The sequence below is a fragment of the Corylus avellana genome, chromosome 6, assembly GCF_965113065.1.
Source record: "Corylus avellana chromosome 6, dhCorAvel1.hap1.2, whole genome shotgun sequence".
NCBI lineage: Eukaryota > Viridiplantae > Streptophyta > Magnoliopsida > Fagales > Betulaceae > Corylus > Corylus avellana.
The window spans coordinates 3,813,177-3,840,067 of NC_142495.1; the positions used below are offsets into that span (position 1 = coordinate 3,813,177).

General features: G+C 35.5%; 4 protein-coding genes across 7 annotated transcripts; 2 read left to right on the forward strand and 2 right to left on the reverse strand.

The window, feature by feature from the left end:
- Positions 1 to 557: 557 nt before the first annotated feature.
- PLIM2B (GATA type zinc finger transcription factor family protein) lies at positions 558 to 2,561 on the reverse strand. The gene is made up of 5 exons (XM_059602120.2): positions 2,409 to 2,561; positions 1,865 to 1,964; positions 1,728 to 1,756; positions 1,426 to 1,515; positions 558 to 960 (listed from the first exon to the last, which is right to left on the reverse strand). The coding sequence occupies exons 1-5, from the start codon at positions 2,541 to 2,543 to the stop codon at positions 697 to 699; spliced, it is 618 nt and encodes a 205-aa protein (XP_059458103.2). The 5' UTR covers positions 2,544 to 2,561; the 3' UTR covers positions 558 to 696.
- A 1,461-nt stretch (positions 2,562 to 4,022) lies between these two features.
- LOC132188771 (propionyl-CoA carboxylase) lies at positions 4,023 to 10,333 on the reverse strand. Of its 3 annotated transcripts, none has more exons than XM_059603307.2 (14): positions 9,961 to 10,333; positions 8,926 to 9,004; positions 8,620 to 8,821; positions 7,917 to 7,991; positions 7,695 to 7,796; positions 7,464 to 7,492; positions 6,989 to 7,102; positions 6,575 to 6,689; positions 6,271 to 6,461; positions 6,059 to 6,175; positions 5,757 to 5,837; positions 5,322 to 5,560; positions 5,146 to 5,185; positions 4,023 to 4,797 (listed from the first exon to the last, which is right to left on the reverse strand). In XM_059603307.2, the coding sequence occupies exons 2-14, from the start codon at positions 8,971 to 8,973 to the stop codon at positions 4,216 to 4,218; spliced, it is 1,935 nt and encodes a 644-aa protein (XP_059459290.2). In that variant the 5' UTR covers positions 8,974 to 9,004; positions 9,961 to 10,333; the 3' UTR covers positions 4,023 to 4,215. The 3 variants fall into 3 exon arrangements, with proteins under 3 accessions (XP_059459290.2, XP_059459291.2, XP_088374074.1); XM_059603308.2 differs by having other exon boundaries at positions 8,926 to 9,007; XM_088517948.1 differs by lacking the exon at positions 9,961 to 10,333 and adding an exon at positions 9,676 to 9,691 and having other exon boundaries at positions 8,926 to 9,007.
- A 1,530-nt stretch (positions 10,334 to 11,863) lies between these two features.
- On the forward strand, positions 11,864 to 16,715 carry LOC132186823 (acetyl-coenzyme A carboxylase carboxyl transferase subunit alpha, chloroplastic). Of its 2 annotated transcripts, none has more exons than XM_059600909.2 (11): positions 11,864 to 12,042; positions 12,291 to 12,757; positions 13,017 to 13,091; positions 13,783 to 13,890; positions 13,978 to 14,138; positions 14,367 to 14,481; positions 14,579 to 14,733; positions 14,959 to 15,010; positions 15,099 to 15,167; positions 15,309 to 15,386; positions 15,581 to 16,715. In XM_059600909.2, exons 2-11 carry the CDS (start codon positions 12,374 to 12,376, stop codon positions 16,586 to 16,588), a joined length of 2,205 nt encoding a protein of 734 aa, XP_059456892.2. In that variant the 5' UTR covers positions 11,864 to 12,042; positions 12,291 to 12,373; the 3' UTR covers positions 16,589 to 16,715. The 2 variants fall into 2 exon arrangements, with proteins under 2 accessions (XP_059456892.2, XP_088374014.1); XM_088517888.1 differs by having other exon boundaries at positions 12,305 to 12,757; positions 15,099 to 15,156; positions 15,274 to 15,386.
- Positions 16,716 to 18,684: 1,969 nt separating this feature from the next.
- LOC132186835 (DEAD-box ATP-dependent RNA helicase 8) lies at positions 18,685 to 26,891 on the forward strand. The gene is made up of 10 exons (XM_059600929.2): positions 18,685 to 19,680; positions 21,158 to 21,218; positions 22,436 to 22,670; positions 22,900 to 23,138; positions 23,717 to 23,968; positions 24,071 to 24,251; positions 24,733 to 24,821; positions 24,901 to 24,974; positions 25,092 to 25,208; positions 26,549 to 26,891. The coding sequence occupies exons 1-9, from the start codon at positions 19,361 to 19,363 to the stop codon at positions 25,168 to 25,170; spliced, it is 1,530 nt and encodes a 509-aa protein (XP_059456912.2). The 5' UTR covers positions 18,685 to 19,360; the 3' UTR covers positions 25,171 to 25,208; positions 26,549 to 26,891.

Below are 26,891 nucleotides of genomic sequence, written 5' to 3' on the forward strand. Positions count from 1 at the left end.
TTGAAAGTCCTCGGTGGATGGCATATTTGTCGAGGATTCAACGATAATAAGTTTTTGTTGTCTAATTTGCAATCTCTGGTATGCCGAATTTGTATGGTTTTTAATGAAATTGGGTTGCATGAAAATTTAAATAAGAGTTTTTAGTGCAATAAAATACTTTAAGGCTAAAGGAATAGAGTGAGTCGTCATAGACATTGAATGTAGAGTGTGATGGCCGTATGTCCCACGTGGCTTAAGGTTGAGTTCTACCTGAGATTTGTATCAAGTTTTCTCTTAAAAAAGTATTAAGTTTGCTCAAATTAAATTGCTAAATTGTCTATAAAATATGTTCTTTAGCACTTTAACAAATCTCATCACATAAGTTATCCAACGAAATTAATTGAAACAAAAAGTAAATAGATATAATAAAACTTCCACAGGAATCAGGAGATTAGAGGCCATTAATAATTTCTTTCCCAACAAATCAATTGTTAAAAAAAAAAAAAAAATGCATAAATATATATATTGCTCCTTGCTTTGTTTGCTTCAAAGACATCAATATATAACTCCTTCTCAAATCAGCTTACAAACTCAAAATAATTTGTGAACAAGTTTGACTAGAATTCAAAAATATGAGAGGGTCTGCACCCAATAAAATTTTTTTGATTAATTAATTAAGAACTCTGAAAGACAGGGAGGAACCATTCAAAGTGGCTTCTAAGATTGCTCCTTTGTGTTGCCCTCGGCTTCCGGCTTTGGCTCCGGCTCTGCAGGTTCTGGCGGTGTCGAGGCACTCTTCTTGTTTGCAGCGGCAGCCTGGAGGACGTGGTGGTAGTTTCCTTTCTCCATGAAGAGCTGAGCAAAATGGTGCTTGCAGTAGAGGACTCCATCAAGAGCAGCATAGGAACAATGTGTAAGAGTGCACCCACCATGAGCACACCTGAAGCATGATTTGTGGTAACATTCTCCTTCCATAGTCATCTGCAAAGGTAAAGCAATGCAAAAAAGCTACATGGTTAACTCTATTCAACGTGTCAAATAACTGTTTGTCTTAAAAGATTGACGTGATAGAAAAAGATAGACTTATCCATTTAAATTAATATTCTAACAAAATGGGTTTACATTGACGGAGATATATAAGGTTCCCGTATTGGGCTAATATGATATTAAATAAGAGATCATGACTTCGAACGTGCGTTGTCTCCATCATTTATCTTCCATTTCAATTAAATATTTTACATGTTAACCATCACTTATTAAGAGGAAGTTTGAGCCCACGTGCGAAAGAAATGATTAATTTCTTCCATTTATATCAACTTAAAATTTTGAGACAAACGATGATTTAATACAAGAAAACATTACTAACACATTTCATTCATGGCCTTGTTTTCTTAAGCTTTTGGCACAAATTAAAGAGCTTGTTCACCATTGATTAAGATCACCAACCTTCTCCAGAGGATACACAGTTTTCGAGCAAGTGGTGCATTTGTCTAGGGTTCCACTGAACATGGAAGAGAGTTTGCTTGGAGCTCGAGCCTATAAAAAGATATCAAATTTCGATTGTTATTCTTAATGAAAAAAATAAAAATAAACAAATAGAAAAATGATCAATTTGTATATAGATTTGGATGTCCCATGAGATTTTTTTGGCATTTAAAGGCATCATTCCCCAGAAAGGAAAACAAAAGATCAGCCTTTAGAGTCACAGGACATCCAAAAACGCTAAGTTCATAGAAGGATGAATATACCAGATCGCCATGCCTCTCAGAAGACTTTGCTGCATAATATTACAGCTTACCGTTAGCCACCCAGATACAAAATTCATTTATAATTTTTGTAAAAGTATCATAATATAATGGCCTGAAAGAAAAAAAAAAAATCTTACGTGCATGAAAATTCTTGCTGAAATTGCCAGATTCCTTGAAAAGTTGCTCGAAATGAGGTTTGCAGTACAGGACTCCATCCATGGAGGAGTAGCTGCTCATCTGCAAATTATAGGCTGATTAGCACCTCTTATATGGAGAATTAATTTTGAGACGAGTGATGATTTATATTGATATTAGAGCCGATTTTGAAATACCCATTTTAGTTAAATATTTGACGTATTATATCTCACTTGTTGAGATGAAATTTGAGCCCATGCGTGTAAGGAGAGTGTTAAGGTTTAAATGATTAACCTTAAAACTCAATTGCATGGCTATTAGTTTTGATCTACCTCATAAAACATGCATAATTACATACATAAATTATATTATTTATCACTATGTCAATTGCATTGGAATTGCACCTTCATCCCCTAATAATATAAAGATCAATATATTAATTAAGAAAATTAAAAGAAGCTAAAGAAAAAAAAATATGGTTCAAAAAAAAAGAAAAATAAAAGACATTATGGAAATATATATTGAGAGTTGATAAAAGATAAATACCGAAAGAAATCCTTTGCAATGGCTGCATTTGAAGCAGGATTTATGATAAGGTAGCCCTTCAAGAGACATCATATCAACCACATAGACAGTCTTATCACAAGCCTTGCATTTATCCAGAGTTCCTGTGAATGCCATTATCTTCTTCTTCTTCTTCTTCTTCTTCTTCTTCTTCTTCTTTTCTTTGTTTTTATGTTTTTGTTTTGTTTAAGGCTCTTGAAGATGAAGATGTATTATTTTTTGCTGTGGCTCAAGTTGTCTGAGGATCAAAGGGAAGCTCCTAAGAAGGCACCGAGGTTTTTACCTGTACCTCAGACAAATAGGATTGAGCAAAGTCTTTGATTTGTGTGGGCAAAACCAATTTATATCAGATTAAGACGGATCTTTTCATGCTAGTAAATGGTGGACAAGTGATTGGAGATCCCAATATTACGATGGAAAGATGGAAAACTAATGGTGTAATTGTAGATAATCCGAATGGATTGGAGTAAAAGAAGGCTGGTGCTCTGACCTTTTCAACAGTGGACATTTTTGGGATGAAAAATTAAAGCCAACTGGTTTTTGCTATTTGATGTCTTGGTAGTTATGTAGGTTAATTTTTTTTTTTTTTTTTTTTTTTTGGGGGGGTGTTTGTGGTCCTAACTTTGATAGGAGATCAATAAAATTGGTGCTGATCAGGTGTGCTAAAGGCCCAATAGGATCTTTGAAGCTGGCTAAATGTGGCTCATATATATTCTCTGCTACCACTCTAATCCTTGCTTTAATGGAGAATGTGGAGACAAGTCTTCCAAATATGGTTTTTCTCAGTAGATTAATAAAGGGTGTGGAAAGCTTGTTACCTGTACATAATCAAGAGTGCCACTGAGTTAGTAGCATGTGGTTTTTCTCATTCACAAAAAGATTTTTCCAACCAATTTCCCTAATAAAAATGGTCATGCCACCCCTCAAGACTCTAGGGCCACCCACACACTTAAGAATTGACAGGGCCCTTAAAGCTAAAGGCCTTTGTAGGTGGTCGGCTACCCCCTCAAGGCTTCTCAAAGATGGCCGTACCACCTCAAAAACTTTTAAGGGGGTGACCAACCACTTCCAAAAGTCTTGAGCATTGGCTAACCACCCTCCCAAAAGTCTTGAGGGGGTGGTCAACGGCTCTTTTGAGGTGACCGACCATCCCACAAATTTTGAAGGGTGGTCTGGCCACCCTTTTTAGGTGATTGGCCAAACCAGTTTTGGTTATTTTTTTAAACTCAAAATAGATGACAGGACAAAAGCGTAATGGTTCATTTAATGTCCTAAGAAAAGATATCCTAAATTCCTAATTGGTACAAGGACCTTTGTACAATTTTATACATGATAAAATTAAGTCATTTCACATATTGAAAGCCTGCACAAAAGAAATAAAAAAGAAGACAAGTACATTAATTGAAAGAAAATTGAGATTTTATTTATTTTATTCTAAGTACCTCTTCAGTTATCTTGCAGATAAGTTATTGAATTAGTCTAAAAAACCATGGTCTAAGAACATCCCACCTTTTTTTTTCTTCTGTTTTCTAAAAATTTGCTGCATAATTATTCATACTTTTATAAGAGGACAAAAATTAGAAGAGATAACTGAGACAAGTACTTACACCTTCAAATGGTAGCTCCAAAGTTTCATCACACTTATTTGCAAGACAAAGTTTACCATTATAGATTGTATTTGTATATAACATACTGACAATAAATAGGGGAAGGAAGCCAGGAAGGTAATACTGCAGATCAGGTGCAAACCATAAGAGCAAACTGTGCTACATTTCCTTGAACCAGACAATTAGGGAAGCAATATGACTCGTTGACACAATATGAGATCTGAGATGGTCTTTCCATGCCTGTCAATTCTCCGAGAGCAGTTGACACCACCATCTAGAATGTTTCGCACCACAACATTCAAAGACTGTATTCCCTTAACTTCATATATTTCCACCTTGACATGTTCATCCACACATTTGTCCTTATCATTGCCATCTGAGTTGGGGAATGAAGAGGTACTTAGAAGAGTCGAGACCACTTCTTTTACCCATTGGGGTGTTATGATCAACTTGAGCCTCTCAATATCTGGAGCGAAATGTGGGATGATGGAGAAGTTCAAGTCATTTCCTTTGTCACCAGCCCTGCTATGTGCTACATCATAGAGTGGAATCTTCTGGCCATATGGAGCAGGAGAGGGATCGATATGGGGAGATGATAAATCGGTGCAGAAGTTATTGGCATCGGTGGGTGTCGTTGGTGGCAATTCGGATTCATGCAAAACACAGGTTTTTGTCGGATCTTCAGAGCCAATTCCTTGGTTATTGGATTCTACTACTGGGGTCTGTTTCACTCCAGTTCGCCATAGAACATGTTCGCGGTCAACCTGAAAGGCCAAACATTTAACCGAGAATTTCTTCATGTCAGAAAGTCTGAAGAATATTTTTGACCAATTGCTGAAAATAACTGACAAGCCAATCTGCTTAAAGTGAAGATTATCAAATGTTTTGGTTCGACCGAAATTGAAGGTTAACATAACAGGACTATGCAAAGAAATAATGAGGACCAAAAAACTAATTATTACTTCGCAAAAGGGCCATGAGATTATAGCTTAATAATGAGTGAAGTTTCATGTTCTTCAAATGGGTGATTGGTTGGACCAATACTTTTTCCAGGCACTGATCCCAACTGTGGATAAAAGTAAAAGTAAGAGAGAGAGAGAGAGAGAGAGTACCAGTTGTTTCTCAAGAACAATCTCTTTCTTGTGCCCTGTGCTGCATTCAGTAAGAAAAGCAGAACAATCATGTACATGATTGAATCTATCATTATTACGGGTAGCGAGGGCTCACAGTTTCTTAATTGACAAGCCCTAAACGTGAAAATGGTTGCACAAGTAGATAAGAAACTGACCTGATGCCACCACTACCGGCTGGTCCATTTGTATATAAAGCTGTAAACTCTCTAGCAAATTGGATAGCATGTTCCTTCAACTCAAATAAACCATCCATACGTAACCTAATATCTTCACCAGTTTCCCACCATGAAGCATTGTCATCAATGCTAGTTGCCTTCAGGCTATCAAGTCCAATTATATAAGAAAGTATACGGCGGCTAACACCAGGATAGACTTCATCCATCCATGACCTAACCTAACAAAATATGAAAGAAATATTACTTCTTAATAAAGGTATAAGCTAAACAAGTTTGATGTACCAAGTAGTCCTCTTCAAACAGCAGAATCACTATAATGAGTGCAATTCTGAGAAGCCAGATTCAATTCAGTTCACACACTTAAAAATAGTAGCCAATATTATTAGAATATGTCAATGTAGTAAGTTTATCTACCAGAAATTCAGCAGCTTTAGCACGTTTAACGCATCCAGATCCTCCATAGGATATCTCTCCCCATCCTTTCCATCCACAGTCCTGAAAACTAAAAACGTTACAAAACTAGAGAAGACAGAAACAACTTACAAACAAAGGAAATAGGCATCACTCAAGTACACAGTATCATTTAAGCCAGACAAGCTGTACATAAGCACCAGATCTTCCAAGTTGAACTTGGAAACTAAAAGCATGACAATCTTAAATATAGATCCTAACTTCTTCATTTATAACCAAAATGAAACAATGCATACAAGAGTTACCTTTGGAACCAACTGCAGGAGTGTAATAGGCACTGATGCAGCAGCTGGCTTTACCCCAGCACAGAGTACCTTAGAGCTTGATAATGGGTGGAATGAAACATCCAGAACATCAATGATCTGTGTTCAGACGGACAAAATTTCACATTTCTTTCCATTTTTTCCCATTTATATATGCGATTATAAAATTGATTGTGTACACACATCTAACTTACCACATCAGGGGTGATATAAGCACCAGGATCACCAACCTCATAAAGAAGTTGTTCAGCACATGTACTGACATTTAATACCCCACCACTACCTTCTGCCTTTGCTACACACACATTTCCATTAAAACTGACTTCAGCATAAGGAAGTGACAGATCTAAGAGCTGAGGGAAAGATATGTCACGATACTTGTCCCCTGCAACGGTAAAAATGAACAAAAAAATAAAAAAACATTACAACAATCAGATAAAATTCACATATGAAAAAACTTATACCTTTATTACACATCAAGCTAAAAGAAAATGTCACCTGGATGCATGAAAAATCCCCCTGTGAGTTGACAGCCACACTCTAGAAGGTGGCCAGCCAGAGACCCCTGTGCTAACTGCTTTACGTCGTTCCAATTCCAACCTAGTTCATAAACCTAATTAAAAACCAGTGCGATCATTCAACTCACTATCTGAAAGGAAATCAGAAAACAGCAAAGTTGACAAGATGAGAGGACTCAATTTATCCATAGTGTTAAAGAAACTTATAGACACATTAAATTAAGTAAATAAGTGCTACTCAACCAATTAAGTATAAAAGAAATACAGTAATCTGGTTCATTAAAAACAAATTTCATTTAATAATGTAGACAATCCAGTCACCATTTTATTAATTTATTCAAGAAGAAGGTAAAGAAGAAGAATTGAACTGATAGGAAAAAATCAAATTTCATACCATTGGTGCTAAGAATAGGGCAGCATCTGCAACTCTTGATGTAATTATCACATTCGGCTGGTACTTTTCCAAACATTCCACTATAGGAGCTGCTCCCAGATATGTGCTAATACCCTACATAGATTAGACAAAAAGATGGGATTCAGCTCTACAAGTAGTATTATCAAAAGGAAGGGGGGGGGGGGGGGGGGGGGTGCTTGGGGGAACAGAAAAAGAAAACGGAATCAACTGCCATGCATCAAATTCTTCATCTGAAGGAGAATTGAATAGACAGCTCATGAAAAATAGATTACATCCTTCACATACTTTGACAAGTATTCAAGCATTCACATGCTAATCAAAGGGTCCCTCAAATTATGTTGCTAGCATGTACTGGCAACAGAAGTTTGAAAAAAAAAAAAAAAAAAGTATTAAACAATTGCAGATATGAACATTGAATATTTAACAAAGAGTACACACAAGACCAGATTCTTACACTTTCCATTAAATGTGTTTTGCCTGAACCTGAACACATAAACAATGAAAATAATTGAGTAGTAAGTTACAACCCTCCGCATCAAAAAATAAAGGAAAAAGAAGTATAAATGATACTCAATTCAATTACATAATTTATCCTGATTGATATGAAGATTGCATGATAGTGAATTTTAGTGATTTGAAAACATTAATATGAATCTTTAGCATTCTCTTAAGTGACTGAGAATACCTGATGTTTTGACAACAATCTCATGAGCCACGGCAACAGAGACACTAAGCCTCAAGCTACTGGCTATTTCTAGAACCTTTTCTTGGGCACCACAGGGATCCACTTCCCAGGAAAATGATAGATAAGATTCAAAGAACAAAGAGTCGGATCAAATAGACCAACTGTTAAAATAATTAAGAAGTGGTATGCAAATTGCATAATAAAGTGATATTAGTCTCTTACTTGCACCCATGTTTGTAATTATACAAACTCTTCTCTCCATAGCCAAAGGTAGGAGCAATCGCATCCATTCTGAAACTGCAAAATCATTGAAAAGTACTAGAGAATCAACACCAGAAAAAAAAAAAAAAAAAAAAAAAAAAAAAAAAAAGAAAAAAGAAAAGGTCTAGAAAACATAGATCACAAAACTGGCCTGAAGAGATCAGCATAACAAAATCGAAACAGAAAAACAACTAGTAAAGGATCTAAAAATAATTAAGAAATTTTTTTAGGACAGCTGTTTATGACATCTCTTTCTCATTTTGAAATTAAGAGTGAAATTGACTGTAAGAAACCAGGGTTTTCTGGATATATAAATTTCCCAGCTATAACCAACAACAGAAGATGGAGCCCCTTGGTGACTTCCTTTCTAAAGAAGTCTAGTCATGTAGCAAATAGGTTCAAAGTCTGCTCAATAGATATACTGGGCAGTACATAAGGACCTCTTATCCAAAACTATTTAATATAGTGAGGGCATATTAAATGTTACTAAATAAATTATTGTCAACAAAAGTAGTTTATTTTCTTGCCAAAATATAAAAGAGTATATTTTATTTGGATGCTTCTAATCGATTGTAAATTGCATTCTAATCGTGATGGCAAGAACTCACATAAATATCACAGTGGTATGAAAAACCTTAAGTTAGTAAAAGAAATGTAAACATACTCTGTGAATCATAACCATCACCACCAGAGACCATAACTTGATATCGTTCAGCAAGCGTACGTTCAGCTAGGCATTCCAGTACAAGATAGTTTAGATCTTTGACTCTCTGAAGCAACTTCAGAGCAGCCAATGGCCGGTCACCTCCAAATCCAGCTCCACAGCCAATGAAAACTTTTTCCCTTCGTTTTTGTGGATTCACTCGCTGCAGTTCAAAGGTCAACATACTTAGCTTTTCCTGTACGTCTCAGTGCCAGATGGCAGACAATTGAGAATGAAAGAAACTGAAGGGTAAGGAAAGTAAACTACCAGCTTGATCACACAATTATGAATCTCATCTCTGTCATGGCTTTCCATTGTCACCTGAAGTCCCTAGAGCAAGGTGGTCCTGCTGGAAAATTAACAATCAGATATCATGCCTAAGTAACCATCTAATGCAACTTTATAGGAAAGACAGACACCTCTGGCTTGCTTTGCACAGCCATGATACAAATCGATGTTTTTAGGCCCTATTTCTCCATGGAAAATGAAATCATGAAAGAAATCAATCCACACTGATGGGTGATAACGTGATTGATTGCGATTGTAATTTGTAAAAGCTCTATAATTGGACAATTGGCACACATGAGATAACAATGATGTGCTGTCTGACCATTTCCTTTGCTTTCTATAATTAAAAGAACACAATTCCATCATTTCACATGTCATGCACTCACTTAAATAATTATCAACTACATATTTCAAGTGCTAGAAGCACAAGCCTAAAGGGTGTGTTCGAATTCCATATCAAGAAACTAGTTTTCCCAAACACCAAACACAGCCTTAAAAGCCCATTTGCCTTAATCATATACTAACTTGTAAAGGAAAACGTGTAAAATTATAAATAAAAACTTAAATTTTGGAAATATAGACTGAACTATCCCTAAAGTATCTATGATCATGTGGCTACAACCACCAAAAACACTGGACTTTTCAGTATCACTTTCAGGAAGCACCCACTTTTTACAAACACCCAAAGAAAGCTTTGAACTTGTACAAACCCATCACAGTCCAACTTACTTTTTAACATTTGAAAGCCTTTCCACCACCCACCACAAAAGCCCATAAGTTTTTTCACCATCAAAACATCACCAACAATTGCTCAATTTATCTATGTCAAACAAACGCATCAATCACCTTTCGATTACAAGTCATAACACACACATTTCTTTCCACCAAATCAGCAATCAAATTTAATCAACTTTCTTTGTATACGCATTAGTTATCTCTTAGTTAGAACGGAATAACAAAAAAGAATCCAAATTTATAGAAATATGTGCTTGAGAGAAAGAAAGACCGACTCACCACTAAAGCCTTGTGGAAGGTGAAGAAACAAGCAAACCTCTGCTGTAATGGGTTGCGTACAACAACTGGGAAGAAGTTCAAGTCAGTACTCGCTCACCCTATTGGCCTTAGTCAGCTGGACCCACCTTCTCCTTCAATTACCATGATACCCTTAGAGAAAAGTGGGGAAGCTTTTAGTAATTGGGTAAATTTGGTGGATCCAAATTTAAATTTTTTATTTGGGTGGATGAAACTTCCGCTAGCCGTATCACTATCTTTAGACAGGAGAACAAAACTGCACTGGTATAAGTTTGGTATCTATGATCGTAATTTCCGCAAGTAGCAGGTGGACATTGTCGTCATTTCGATGTTCTCTGCCTTCATTTGTTATTTGCCTGTGTGAGGAGCGCCTCTCTTCTCAGTGCATGGAGGCTTACAGAGAAACCTCGAGACTATCGAGCTACACCTTCGGTACCAAAGAGCCAAACATGGAGAAAGACACCTCAGTCGCCGATCGTCTCGCTCGCATGAAAGTCAAGTACGCTACATCGTACAACGCTAACCCTCAGTTTGGTTCTCTAGAAAATGAAGGAAATAAAATCTTTTATATGGGGTGGGGGGTAATATAGATTGGGAGTCGTTTTCCGAAACGAAAGCTTTTATGTTTGGTTGGCGAGAAAAAAGAAAGATTTTTGACAATAGAATGCGAGTCGAATGGTTGCATTAAGCTCGGAGTCGGAGACTACTAGAAAATCTAGAATAAGCGCTGGCACCACGGTTTCTTTTAATGGATTCTGTAGTTTGAGTTTCTCTTCCGTGTGTGTGCGTGTATAAGAGTGCATTGTGAGATTGCATTTTGCTACTCACAACCAACCGTGATGGAATTGTTTCTCCTGTTGCTCTGACATTGAAATGCTAACATATCTGAAGGACTGCCTAATATAGACAGCTCTCATCTCCTTCATATTCGATAAAGGCTGAGAAAGTGCAGAAACATGCCTGTCAAACTAGGAGGCTTTATTAGATTTTGATGAACAAAAGGTCTTCGGTTTTGACTCCCATTGAATCAACGCGAGAACTTTATAATAAACAACGTCAGTTCTTACACGTTACAAGTACACTTATTAACACTCTAGACCTTAACAATTTTTCACTACACGATACAAACTCTTCTGCTTCAAGTAATTTCTATCTCAGTAACTCTCCATTATTATTGTAACTCTTATGACTTTTAATGTACCCTGTATTTGCTTGTCAATATATATATATATTTTGTATTTCTTGGTTCTTGTGGGAACGTGTAACTTATTGGGCATTTTGTCAAGTAAATGAGTCCCAAACACTCGTATGGTTTGCCCATCACTAGTCACCCCGGTAGTCCTTTTTGGAGGGCAAAATGAAAAAACCAGAGAACCATAGACCTTTGTTAACCTCTAATTAATGCATTGCCATAGAATATGTAGGTTGAGCTCATATAAGAAGGGTATGTTTGATAATGATTTTGAAAAGTGTTTTAATATGATATAAATGTAATAAGTGATTTTCGGTGAATTTATATTGGAAAAAGTGCGATAAGTGTTTTTAAAACTTTTATATTTTTTGTGTTTTCGTTGAAAAACTATTTTAATGGGACTTAAAGCTAAAAGCCTAAAACCAATTTTGAGCCGTTTAATGAAAAGTATTTTAATGAAAAACGTAAAACCTTACCCCATACCATGATGGTCCTACTATCAATGGTGGGCTACTTTTATAGATGAGAGTCATCAGTTATCCCAAACTGTAATGACACGTGTATCTTCTGGATAAATGCATGTCAACACCCACGCCACTCACCCTTCACGCACGTGGCTCTCACTATCCAATAGCAGTTGGTCTGCACTGTATAGCTCTGCGCAAAACACAAAATGCTTTGTTTTGAAGGCAACTCTCCCAAGCAATCGGAGTGAACCAGGAAATGCTGACAGTTTTTGTGCAGTAAAATACTACCCCAACTGTTGGGTCCTCAAACATCTTAGCCACAGTTTGCTTATTCATCTGAGATGTTATTGACTTATTGCTAAGCTTCTTCGCCTCTCCGGCAGCCTTCACTCCCGTATAGTAAAGGTATCCAATTAGCTTACTCTTCACGCCAGCATAGTAAAGCCTCCTCAAACATTTTAAGCTATAATTCTCGTCTTTTACTACATTAAATTTTCCCAATGATCAACCATACCGTCACTTTCTTTCTTGCTTTGAAGTTTTCTCAAATTTCAGACTAGTTTAATATGCATGAAAAAATGGAGAATATGATTCTGGCTCCTAGCAGAGAGATTCTGAACTATAAAAAGAAAAAAGGAACTCATTTTTTGTAGGGATGTAATGGCAGGAATGCAGCCCAGGTGAAGAGGCATTTGTGTATTAACTCTGGTATCTGCACAGAGATTTCAATGTTGAAATGGCTACCTTATCAATATTAACTGGAAAGTGTGGAGGACAAAGAGAAGGCAGAAATCAAGGCTTTGAATCCAGGTCACATCTGTATTTTGGCAAGGACTTTTTCGCTAGCTATTTATTCAAAACTTCATTTAGAGGAGAAAACAGAAATTGGTCAAAGGCTTTTGAAGGTTCTGTGATTAGAAGCAGAAATGGGTTTTGTGTCATTGCAAAAGTCAGAAAGGGAAAGCAGCATGATTATCCATGGCCGGATGATATTGATCCAAATATCACCAGTGGTCACTTGACTTACCTGTCTCACTTCAAGCCTTTAACTGAGAAACCAAAACCAGTCACACTTCCATTCGAAAAGCCATTGGTTGATCTAGAGAAAAAGATTATTGAGGTAAGTTGCTCAGTTGGGGAACTTCATGTCAATAAGTTCTATGTTTTTATTAAACAAGTTCACTACAAATTAAAACTGGCATTAGAGTTTAGAAACTTTTGGTAATTGAATAAGCATGAAGAGCCATTCAGTAATGCTTATGTCTTCTAGATGTTTCTGTTAAACATCACATTTTATTCTTAAGCTACCAACATGGATCTCAGATCTTTCATCCCCATCATATATCTACTGTTTAGTATTACTACTATCTTTCTTTCAGGTACGTAGGATGGCTGATGAAACTGGTCTAGATTTTAGTGATCAAATTGGTGCTTTGGAAAGCAAGTATCAACAGGTGAATTTCCAAAGTGTTTAGTTTCTATTGTCTGAATTTTCAAACACCAGTTCTATAGCTGCTGCCTTTTTCATATTGGGTTGTAAGTTCAAGAAATTTTTATTTGATTATAACCAAGTCTGAGATGGCCTTCTAGTTCTAAGCAATTTTTTTAACAAAAGGAAAAATTACAAATAAATGATAAGCCATTTTTATTTTTTTCTGTCTTTGCAAACAATTTCAGTTTTAGCACCTATATTCCTATTTTCTTCTGGCATCTGCTGTGCCTGTTGTGAAGATTCTAACTAATTAAATTACATCAGCAACATCAACTGTGAAACCTTTACTTGTGGTAAAATCCTAACAGTCTGATCATTACCGGGAGTAAATTTCTCCATGGGGTAAATTGTATAAAGGTGTTGCGAGCATGAGTGGAAATAGCCAAAAGAATGTGGTTAGAGAAAGTGAAACAAGATTTTTGGCTGTACTGTAAAAATAGAAATGGGCATGTGAATCAGGGGATCTTGTTATGAACTATGATGAGCTTTACTGTGTTGAGTGGCGTGGAATCTTATCAATCTTATTGACAGATATTCAATTATTATTTTGCTTATTCTTGGTAAAGTTGCAATCCACATTGCTACTTGACTTTCTTTTTCTTTTATATATTCATGTAACCATCACTCTAGCTATTTCTCTACTTCAAGTTCAGGCTCTCAGAGACTTATATACACATTTGACACCCATCCAACGCCTAACTATTGCTCGACATCCCAACAGACCAACAGTTCTTGACTATATATTGGATATCACAGAGAAGGTAGTTTGTCACTTGTAATACTCTTTTATATTTTATTGTAGCTCTATATAAAGTGCAATTTCTTACTTAAGATCCTCAATCTCATAGTGGGTGGAACTCCATGGAGACCGTGCAGGCTATGATGACCCTGCCATTGTGACTGGTATTGGCAGCATGGATGGTAAGAGCTACATGTTTATAGGCCACCAGAAAGGTAGGAACACAAAGGAGAACATTGCACGCAACTTTGCAATGCCAACTCCTCATGGGTATGTGTCAAGATCTTAATTAGATAGATTATTAGCCTATTTGAAGTATACAAGACTCCAAATATTTGAACCCATTTTCAAAAATTTGAGTTACAAATTTTATTATGTAATTCCTGAGGGGGCACAATTGAGATGTGAAAGTGATGCATAATTCTCAGCTTTGTGCATCTTTTTCATTTTTTTTAATAAATACTGATTGAGTTCACTGAAACAAATGTCTGCAAACAGTTATCGGAAGGCTTTGCGTATGATGAAGTATGCTGATCATCATGGTTTTCCTATTGTAACATTTGTTGACACTCCAGGGGCCTTTGCTGATCTCAAATCTGAGGAACTTGGCCAAGTGTGTTGGCAACCATCTTCTCACCTTGCAAGTTGTTTTGTCTTTGATGTACTTCTGTCATGCATAATTAAAGATGAATTGGTCTTTATTTATCCAGGGTGAAGCAATAGCCCAGAACTTAAGGACAATGTTTGGTCTGAAAGTGCCCATAGTAACAGTTGTAACAGGTGAAGGTGGTTCAGGTGGAGCTCTTGCCATTGCTTGTGCCAATAAATTGTTTATGCTAGAGAACTCTGCTTTCTATGTTGCAAGGTGCTATTCTTATTCTTTCTTCTGTCTTTTAAGTATTCCCTTCAAAAGCTATCAAAAGAAAGTACATCAGGATAGTTGAAGAATTTAAATCATGAAATTGGTACACATTAATTTACTATATAAAATTGAATCAATGAATTCTTAGTTCCACCTTAGTTGCCTATGTTTATAGCTGCTCCTTAGCATTTCTCATAGTCTTGGTGGTTCTAATGTTTCTTTAACCAGTCCTGAAGCATGTGCTGCAATATTATGGAAATCTTCCCAAGCAGCTCCTAAGGTAATCGAATGATATGGTGGTCGTAACTTGTGATTAATTGGAATGTGGGCCATTTTAATTGATCAGGTGTAGTTTTAAACTAGTGCAGGCAGCTGAAAGACTCAGGATAACTGCCCAAGAACATTACAGGCTCAAAATTGCTGATGGTATAATTCCTGTAAGCACTTTGGTCCTGAGTACTACAACAATTTGGGCTGAAAATGAAAATTATAAGATTCCAAACTCTTTTGTATTTTGTTATTACTGATTGATGATCAACTCAGGTGGTACGGATTTTGTCATTATTTGGCATTTGCAGGAGCCTCTTGGTGGTGCACATAAAGATCCTCTTTGGACTTCCCAACAAATTAAGCTTGCAATCACCCAGGCCATGAAGGTATGTGATATTTATCATTCTACACACATGGATAGGAAAATAAATTTATGCATTGAAGTTCTATTCCTAAACATATTTTCCAACCATTGCCTGATTTTTTAGGAAATAATAATGAAAGAACATTTTATCATTATAACTTTTCATCTTACTAGATATGTTTCTGGGGTGTCATTTATCTTACTTAAAATTCATAGGAATTGGCAAATATGGATAAGAAAGAGTTGTTGAACCACCGTAGGCTCAAATTCCGGTCAATCGGAGGTTTCCAAGAAGGCATTCCTGTGGAGCCAGAGAGGAAACGCAACATGAAGCCATCAGACAACAGCATGCCAAAGACTGCTGATATGGTGTCAGAGCTTGACAATCTAAAGAAGATTCTTGAAGCAGGACCATCCAATTCAACTGCCATTGAAGCAGTTGAAAAACTCAAGCAAGATGTAAACCAGGAGATTAGCAGAGCATTCATTTCAATGGGGTTGCAAGAAAAGTTTGAATCGACTAAGGCAGAGTTATCCAAAGCCCCAAATCCACCTGATCACCCCCCTGATGGTAATGTAAAGGAGGACATGTATGAAATAATGCAGGAATTTAAACAGAACTTGTTGCAGCCGGGGGCCTACCTTGGGTTAAAGTACAAGCTTGCAAAGTTAAGATTGGTTAGCAGGTTCATTGAGATTACAGAGAAAAGTAAGAAACTGAAGGCAGAGATTAATCAGAAAATACCACCTGATATCAAAGCAAAGATAGAAGTTCTGAAGAATGCTCAGGAAAAATCATCCAAAGGGGATTCCATAAACAAAGATTTAGCAGAGGAAGTGGAGAGAGCAAGGAAAGAGCTAGAGGAGATTCTTAAGTCAGCTAACTTGGATATTGTTGGGGTGACTAAGAGAAAGGTGGCAACTTCAACTCCAGATTTAAGAAAGAAGATTGTGGAATTGAACAAAGAGATTCAAGAGGAGATTGAGAGGGTAATAGATGAAGCAGGCCTTAGGAGCAAACTTAAGGAGTTGAAGGAGGAGATAGCAAAAGGCTCAACTTCAAAAGGTGTAGAAAAATTGCAAGCAGAGATAAAGGAGGGGATTCTTGCTGCTTTGGATGTCTCGGTCTTGAAGGAAAAGGTTGACAATCTGAGAGTGGAGTTGGCATCCTCCACAGGAAGAGCTTCTGAAGGTAAGGTTGGTGCTGAAAATGGCAGATGGTGAAACAACTTGCTTTCCTTCAAAGAGATAGCTATAGGATATGATGATACATCTTGTTGTATTCAAATTATGTTTCCTTGTATTTATATTATTATTATTATTTTTATCCCAACGACCTCCGTTTCATGAAGCTTGGCCAGCCCAGTGTTATTTTCAAATACATTATTTTTTTTACCTTAAAGTGAAACATATAGTATGGAGAATACATTCCTATTGCTGGTGCCGTCTCATTTCATAGATGACTAGGCATGATCAGACAACAAACATGAGAGTTTCTACGGAATCCATCTACTTAAGCGTGTAGTGGGCAGACCAAAATTTGCTTGAGTAGGTAGGCTCTATATTAGTTATTTCATATTTACTGCTCGAATTGCTAGCAATCCGTAGAATAAAATTGCTAAAGATCTCAATCTATCCGCATTAATTGAGGTTCGAGATTGTGACTTGCAACATAAGGTTTGGTATTGTATGTGGAATTTAAATTTTTATCCACATCTCTTTCACGACTGTGTTAGGCAATGCATCAGATCCTCCATCATTTTCTCCTTTATTAGATATAATAAATCATAAGAGTAAAACAAAAAAGCAAAAACATGATATGACCTACAGGGGAAAAAGAAGAAGGCACTTTGTAAAGATCCCATCATCTTTCCAGTTCCAACCACAAAAAGGAATGTCCCTTTCCATTACCATTTCAATATTTCCTATTTTTCCTATTTTCCCCCCTGTTTTCTTATCCGTTTTTGAAGCTCAATAACGCTGACTATTTTTTTTTTTTTATTCAACGCCAACAAATACTGCACAGCAAAAGCTGCAAACAGGGGCGGTCAAACACCTCGACACCGCATCTGATTGGTTCGTCTAATGTGTAAAGTGTCGATTGGATAAATTTAATAATATTTATAGTTAAAGACGTTAATATGTGCCAATAAATTTAATAACTTCTAATTTCCCAAACTAATAATAAAAACAAGTTAATTAAAAAATACATTCTTTGTTATAGACTGCTTGGATGGATTTTAAAACCATTTTCTAGTAGTGCTAAATAGAAAATCTATGTTTTTTTTTTTTTTTTTAGTGTTTTTTTAAAATTAAGATTTGTGATAAATTATTATTAAATTTAGATCTAATGATAATTTTTTTTTTTTTTTTTAAAGAAAAAGTATTAATTTTGAGAAGATACAAAGAAGACATGAGAATGACAATTAACATTACTAACAAATATATTTTAAAATAGTTTATTTTGCTTAAACATTCTTGCTATTATATTATGTTTTTTTTTTTTGGAAAAATTTCACATACACCCCTCAAACTACTACCAAATTGATAATGTCCCATCCAAATTTTCAATTGTGAGAATATCTTTTCAAACTACCAAAAATTGTCAATGTTCCCTCCAATGACGAAACTACCCTTAATAATTTTTTTTTTTTTTTTTTAAAAAAAACACTAAAACTTCTAAAAAAAAATTCAAAGGGTGGCAAATTTAAAAAAAAAAATCCTTTTTATAAGAAAAAAAATAAATTAATTTTGTTTTTGGTTATAAAAATTGAAATTTTTTGTTTTGTTTTATAACTTTTTTAAATAAAAGTTTCTGTTTTTTTAAAATTAACAATTTCCGTTTAAGAAAATAAAAATTTTCGTTTTCTAAAACAATTTTTTTTTAAATAAAAATTCTTTATTTTTTTAAATAAAAATTTCCATTTAAAAAAAAAAGAAATTTTTTTTATTTTTAAAAAATCGTTCTTTTTAAATTAAAATTTTTAATTTTTTTTTTTAATTTATAGAGATATTTTTGTCTTATTGAGAAATATATAAGGGTATTTTTATCTTTTTGCTAATCTTAGGGAAACATTTGAGGATGATATTGTCACAATTGAAAGTTTAAGACATACATTATCAATTTAGTGGTAATTTGAAGAGTATATAAACTTTATCTTTTTCTTTTTTTTTCCTAAATTATTCCTTCTATTTTTATGTTTTAACTCATAGAGTGTTTTTGTTTGATTTTAAAAAGAAGGATTTATTATATGGGGGAAAAAGGCGAAAACAAAAAAGCTAACCGAGTCGGTAGTTTAAACGAAAAAAACAAAGAAAGCGGGGCCGTTAAGCAAATTAGAAACAATCTCTCTTTTTTCTGACGATGCCCTAAGATGCTCACTTGCTCCTCAGCGCGGTGCGAGTTCGTCATTTCCTTCTTGTGTTTCCGCAACCATCAAACCCAACTGAGCCCTCCCATTTCTCTGGCTTTGCCAATTCAAAGACATCAGCCTCCTCTCGTTTCCGATCTTATAGATCTGTAAAAATCACAACCCTAGGTCATTAATCGCTTCTCCTTTTTTTTTTTTTTTTTTTTTCTTTGTTTCTCGAGCTTCTGTATTAAACCCTAATTTCTTTCACTGCTTCTTTCTTGGGCTTTGGAATTGAATCTTTACTCGTTCTAACCGTTTTTAAATTTGCTTTAATTTGCGATCCTGCCACCAGGAAACCCTAGCTGCGTAAGAAGGTTTTTTTTTTCTTTCTATATTCGCCGATTGCAGACTCTTTGCTCTTGGTTCCGCTTCAATTTGCGATCCTGCCATTTATAAACCCTAGCTTTAGAATTATTCTCTACTTAGGTTTTTATTCTCTGGAAAAATCTCCATCGAGCGCTAGAAGGGACACGGTTTTTGTTATAATTTAACGATCGCTACCAGCAGGAAACCCTAGAGTCGTGGTTCTCCAGCAAACCCTGGTTTTCGACCTTTTGGGTGGGGTTTGATTCGAACCGGTTCGATGAACAACAGTAGAGGGAGGTATCTGCCGGGGATGGGCATGGGCCGAGGTGGAGGCATGAACGCGAACCCGGCGTTCCAGTCGAGGGCTCCACAGCAACAGTACGTGCAGAGGAGCATGGTGCAACAGCACAATCACCACCACCAGCAACAGCAGTATCATCAGCAGCAGCAGCAACAGCAGCAGCATCAACAGCAGCATCAACAGCAGCAGCAGCATCAGCAGCAGCAACAGTGGCTTAGGAGGGGCCAGTTGGGCGGTGTCGATTCGGGCATCGACGAGGTCGAGAAGACCGTGCAGTCCGAGGCCGTGGACTCGAGGTGCGTTTCCCTCAGATATATAAGCTGTATTTTTGTTTATGTTTGAATGTATTATGCTATTCTGTTCTATTCAGCTATTAAGTGTGAATGTCCTGTTGTGGAAATGTTGATGGAATGCCTGGAATTAGAGGAGTATTAAGGTAGAATGATAGCCTTATTCGTTTTGTGTAATTTAATTTTTTTGGTCGTTGAAATTTAGGGATTGTTGGCCTCTGAATTGTGCTTGAGGTGTCGTAGTTAAGAAAAGTAAAAGTAAAATAAGAATGTGGAAGTAATGATAAGCTGAAAGGAATTACAGTGTTAATTGGAATGCTTGACTTGTATTTCCTTGGTGTTTCTTTGTATTTCTTTTAGTGGTTGGTGATTATTGATTTACTATGAGTTGGTATTAAGGTTGCCGAGTTAATTATCCTGGAGTAGCTTGTAGGTTTATTTAAATGGGTAATTGGTTTTTTTTTTAATGGGGTAAGGAGGGTCACTATTTGGAAAGCTTATACATATATGTAGCAGATCTTTTTTTGATGTGTGTATAAAGCGGTGTCTTTTAATAGGACTCACTTTGTATAGGGTGGCTTATTTGGCTGGTGTATACGTGTTAGAAGCTTTAGCTATTTGTATTAGGAGCTGTTCTCCTTTGTTATAGTTGGGATGGCCCAGTAACTGTGCGATTGCCGATTGGGTAATTAATGCTTAAAGGGAGAGATTTTTTTTTAATAACCCCCCCCCCCCTCCCCCGTTGCTCCCTTGTATTTCGTGGATTCGATTCTCATCTAATTCAATTGATATTTTGGCACACCTAATCATGTTATACTGTTATCTGCACCAACTCTTAATGCTATCTATCATTCAGATGACATGTGAAGGAACCATACTATGGATCTAGTCAGATGAATGAGATCAACAACTTGTACTAGGGACATATGTGAATATGAATGAACTCCTTCCATGGTACAGATATGAGAACACCTGTAATATGAATGAACTCCTCTTATGATTCAAACATTAACAATTAATAAATTAAGGAAACTTTTTCTTGCAAATTTAGTCCTTTAGGAGGTGTTTTAGTAAGAATTACACCTCCCGGTGGGGTTTGTTTGTCTTATAGTATGATTGAAGTGTTTTCCAGTTACAGTCACCATTGATTTCTTTGTTGGAAAGGCGTTGATTTAGTATCATGGTTCTTATGGAGGATATGGTAGAACATATCATGAAGATAGTTGCGAAGGTTTTTTATAGACTAGTATCTTTCACGTGGTCCTTGAATTTGCAAAATGATCACGCACATTTTATTGGAGATCAAGCTGAGATTCTCAAATATTTCTTTTTTTGATTCCATGTAGTTTCTTGTTATATCTGTTGATGTTCAATTGTTTGCTAAATTGTTTCTGTTTCAATTTCTGTGAATTACATATCTTAGGGCTTAGAGTTGCATGAAATCTGAATTGCTATCCCTTTGTTCTCTATTTTTCATCTCTAGTTCGCAAGATTGGAAAGCAAGGCTAAACATACCGTCCCCTGATACACGCTACAGAACTGAGGTATGATTTTAAATGCTTTTTGTTATGAATTATTGTATGCAATATATAGCTGCCACGTACTTGTTTTTAGCATTGTGTTGCCTCTATTTCTCCCCACTACTCTTGGTGGAATGTGGTGTTACACATGGCTAAATGGTAGTGAAAATTAATCCTGTGGCAGAGATAGGCTACCATGTTATTTAAATTTTTTTTTTTTTTGATAAGTAATAAAGATGTAATAAACAAAGCGCAAAGGGGCGCAACCCTAGCCATGTGTAAATTTCTACATAAATTTAAATGTAGTGAAAATTTAAATAACGTGTTATTTAAATTATAGAACACGTTTCAGATTACATTGGCACCCTACTTTCTCTATGAACTGCATAAAACACCCTTCAAGATTATAACTGCTTCACCAAATCTCTCTATCTTATATCTTATTAACTCTTGGACAATGTCCCCTGTGGGTGAAGTAGCATGCCAGTGAATATAAAGGTACTGGCCTGTGTATATTTACGACCCTTGTTCACTGCTTAAAAGACCTTTATAACAAAGTGACAAACTAGAATTTTATTGTCAGATGTGCTGGTTGGTTGAAATTTTTTTATTTTAGACACAAGATTCTTCTACAGAAAATGACCACAGTTCTGTGATATTTTCAGCTTTGATGTTATTTTGGTTAATTATTAATACTATTCTTTGTTACAATAAATATTTGGGTATGAGGACATTAAACTGCTTTGTGGCTGAATGAATTTGGGGAGGTTTTGCCCTGGTTTTTGTGTGAACTTCAGCTACACATTTATGATAAATCTAGTTTCCTTATTGTGATGTTCACATACGGATGGAATAATTGCCTGCTAATTCTATTGGTTTCAGGGTTTAAATGTTTTGATTTCTGTATATGCGTAGAAGGGAAAAATAATATCTGCTATTTCTATGATTTCCAAAGTTTGAATGACTTCGTAACCATTTCTTCTGCACTGTAGAAAAAATGTCAGTACCCACTCAGTGTCCTGGTTTTGGCATGGAAAAACAATAAGCTATGAACAAATACAATAAGTTTATTGATGTTATTTGGATCTACTTATGTGTATCATGATTATATAGCTACAAAGCTTTATGAATTGGTTTATTTATTGGGGTTGGACATGTAAATTAAAATTATGTCTGGAGATGTAGCCTTATGTTATAACCTTCAAATTAGCACTGATGTGGTCATTAATTTTTTTGTTCAGGATGTGACAGCAACTAAGGGAAATGAATTTGAGGACTACTTTCTGAAGCGTGAGTTGCTTATGGGAATATATGAAAAAGGCTTTGAAAGACCATCTCCAATTCAGGAAGAAAGTATTCCTATTGCGTTAACTGGAAGTGATATTCTTGCTAGAGCAAAAAATGGAACTGGAAAAACGGCTGCATTTTGCATTCCGGCATTGGAAAAAATTGATCAAGATAACAATGCTATTCAAGGTTTGATCACTGGCATCTGAATACATGTACTTGCATAGCATTTGTAGTTTCAGTTGCATGATAAGGTTTGTGATTATTAAACATGAGAATATGGTGCCTCCAGTAGATAATTGAGATTTACAAAGAGTTGTTATTATCATGTTCATTGCACTGGTAGTACACATTTGGAGTTCATGTTGATACTTGTTTGTCATCATTGTGTATTAACTTGAATGTCTTTTTCATGCAGTTGTTATACTTGTTCCAACTCGAGAGTTGGCTCTTCAAACATCTCAAGTCTGTAAAGAGCTCGGCAAGCATTTGAAAATCCAAGTTATGGTTACAACGGGTGGTACCAGCTTGAAGGATGATATCATGCGCTTATATCAACCAGTTCATTTACTTGTTGGAACTCCTGGAAGAATATTAGATCTTGCAAAAAAAGGAGTTTGCATTTTGAAAGACTGTTCTATGCTTGTTATGGATGAGGTAAATGCTTGATATTTTAGTTTTGTTGACAATGATGGTTTATTTTTCACTTTATATTCTGTTTTAAGAAAAAAGTACGAGTATTCTAGGATGTTGAGATGGTGATTATTTTCTTATGTGCATTTCAACATTTTTTTCTTTTATCATTTTCGTTAATTGTTAAAAAAAATCTGAACATTCATTTGTGCTTAGCATTTTTTGGGGGGTCAAGTTTATAGGTAAAGTAGCAGTTTTGCTTTTCCAATTGACAATTTAGAATATTTCAAATGGTTCAAGATTCTACCAGAAACTTGGGAAATATAATAAGGCTTTGATTTCCACTTGAAGTAGCTATCATTATGATATACATTTTCACTTGTATGATTCTGAGGTGAATTTTCTTTTTGTAGATCCCCTGATTATGTCCAGATCCTCATGGCCTCTTTTTGGTTTTTTTATTCTAGTTCAAATTTAACTAATGTGGAATAGAATTATGACAATGATGTTTTTGCTTGATTCTTATTATAAATGCAATTTGGTTGGTTTAGATGTCATGAGCTGCCAAAATCTGAAGACCTGTGTTCTTTTATGTGTCTTAGGCTGATAAGCTTTTATCTCCGGAATTTCAACCTTCAGTAGAGCAGCTGATTCGATTTCTGCCTGAACATCGTCAAATTTTGATGTTTTCAGCCACATTTCCTGTTACAGTCAAGGACTTTAAAGATAGATATCTACAAAAGCCTTATGTTATTAATCTTATGGATGAGCTTACTCTAAAGGGTATCACACAATTTTATGCTTTTGTTGAGGAGAGACAGAAAGTCCACTGCCTAAACACTCTTTTCTCTAAGGTTTGTTTTCTTATGAACTTTTGATGCATGTGTTCTTTCTTTCCCATAGATTAATGAATATAATATAATGTCTTTTTTTTTTTTTTTTTTTTTTAATTTCAGCTGCAAATAAACCAATCTATCATCTTCTGCAATTCAGTGAATCGGGTTGAACTGTTGGCCAAGAAAATTACAGAACTTGGTTATTCATGTTTTTATATTCATGCAAAGATGCTGCAAGACCATCGTAACAGAGTGTTTCATGACTTCCGTAATGGCGCATGTAGGAATCTTGTTTGTACTGGTATGTTGCTTTAATAAATCAGTCTTGTAGCTGTTAATGACCACCTATATCTCCTATTTTCCCCCTAATTATTAAGACCAACTTAATTTTTTTTTTTAATGTTTCAATAAATTCATAGTATTGTAGATTCCAAAATATTTTTTATTTGACAAAAACCCTATAATTGTGCAGATTGGATCTGTTTATACAAAAACAAAGTTTTTTGCTGATTGAATCTCATATTATTGAATATTGGTTTATGGGGAGATGGATCTAATACATGATTGGATATCATTTGTTATATAAAGCATTATGAAATGATATTGGTGATCATGTCAATAGTTTTAATATTGTAGAGATGATATTGGCTGTATTTTTAACCAATTTGTTTGCTTTACTTTTTTTTTTATATGTGCATACTGTGTTTTGCCATTTGTTTCCTGATATCTGTTTCATATTTAACCGGTTATTGGTTGTTTTTTTTGGGTGGGTGGAATGGCAGATTTATTTACAAGAGGAATAGATATTCAAGCAGTCAATGTTGTTATTAACTTTGATTTTCCCAAGAACTCAGAAACATATCTGCACAGGGTATGTAAGATACAGTTTATTCGTACAGATATCTCCATGTATGTGTTCTATGCTTCACTGATATTCATTTTACATGCAGGTTGGTCGATCTGGAAGGTTTGGGCACCTTGGTTTAGCTGTGAATTTGATCACCTATGAAGACCGCTTTAACTTGTAAATAATTTGGCTTATCAATTTTATTTTTTTTTCTCTTTTATATTCAATGTTATCAAGAGGTATTTATTTGTAGTAGTTTCAGGATTTTTAATTTCCTTGTGTTCTTCCCCATAGGTACAGGATTGAGCAAGAACTTGGGACTGAGATCAAGCAAATTCCGCCACATATCGATCAGGCAATTTACTGCCGGTGACTGGTGGTAGATACCTTGCTGTGTGCTCAACAACAATGGTGAGTAAGCCATACCATGTCCCACTGCTGCGTCCTAAAATTTGCATTTCTTTTATTCTTATTTAGTTATAGAATGAGTGTCACAGTTTCTCTTCATTTTGTTTTTTCAATTGAAAGTAATTATGATACCCAAAAGTCGACATAAGCTTGTTCCTCTCTTCTTTTTGTTCCCCCTAGCCCTCTTAAATGACAAGATTTCATTCTGTGTTTAGGCAGGAAAAGTGGTGATAAGGGAATGATGTATTTTATTGTGCAATACCTCTTCATATGATAATTCTTGATAAATTTTCCAATTACAGCTTCAGGAGTATTTACTCCTTATTTAAGAATTAACAATAGGGAATGACTAGTTAAAGATGGAACCATTGATATACACATGCCTATCTGGTTAAGGTATCTCTTGTCCACTGCAGTGAGAGAATATTACATGTATAATCGATATATACTAATTTAAACATATTACGAACCAGTGATCTTTAAATGCTATTCATGTATACTTTCTGCCATACTGAGTCATGCACTAATGCATGCTCACCTTTTTTATGCTTCTATATTTACACGGTAAATACTCCAGAATATGTAAGTTAAAATATATTTAAGGAAATCATTAAGCAATTGATTAGAACCGTTAGGCTTTCAAGTATGGCAAGTCGAAACTCATTTAAGGAATTCATTTGTAACAGTTAAATGTGATAAAATTTGCATAATTTCTTAAAATTTTGCAAAAAAAAATTGATTTCTAAATTAAATCTCACCTCTTCCTAATAAACACAGTTACTTCCTCAGGCACCTAGGGGCTAGGGCCATACCTCATTTAAATGTAAAGGAAAAAAAGTTAATTGGTTTCGTTATTGGGTGCTACAAACTATAACCTTCCAATAAAATAAATAAATAAGGAACTCTAAAGGGCTCTCTCATGATCATACCTCATTCATTTTGCAACAACTAAAATTCATGATTGCGTTTGTCTCTCTACCCGTGTCTCCTCTTTGCCATATCCTGTCATATACATGTTAGAAGCAATGAAATATTTTATGTGAGATAGCTTTGTGCTTGATTGTTAGTGCTTTTCTTTTACTTTCAGAAGGTTTTTACGATTATTTTTCTCCAATCCATTGTGGCTCGTTTATATAGAAGTGTTGAGGATTGTGTTGAATCTAGCACCACGTGGCTCTGTAGAAAAGAGATTCAAGTTCCTAGTCGCTGGACACTTTTTGGCATGAGATTTTTTTTTTATTTGATGCTAGATTGGCCTGCCAAATTAGGTTTCTTTAAGTGCAATGATTTTAGATTATTTTACCAGTAAATTGGAAATTTAATGTGTTTCATTTGTCTTTAAGGTGGATGATGTTGTCCAGTCAAGAAGGTATATCTTCATTATAGAGGACGCATTCCGGGATTCATGTATCATGGTAAAAGTCTTTCCGTTGGTGTAGAGGGCATTTACCTTGGATTGCTTTTATTAGTTTCTGGATTTTCATAGCCCTGATACTTCCAAGAGGACCGCAATGGGGTTTGAGATTGGCTTATAAATCCCAGATAGATGTTGGGTGGAGTACACCGTTGACTTAGATTTTGTTAAGATTGGTGTCGTACTATGTGCTCTTATTCTCGTTTGATCACTGTTCAACTGTTGAAGGGTCTACCTTGCGTAAGAAATCCATTACCCTTTTTTTTTTTTTT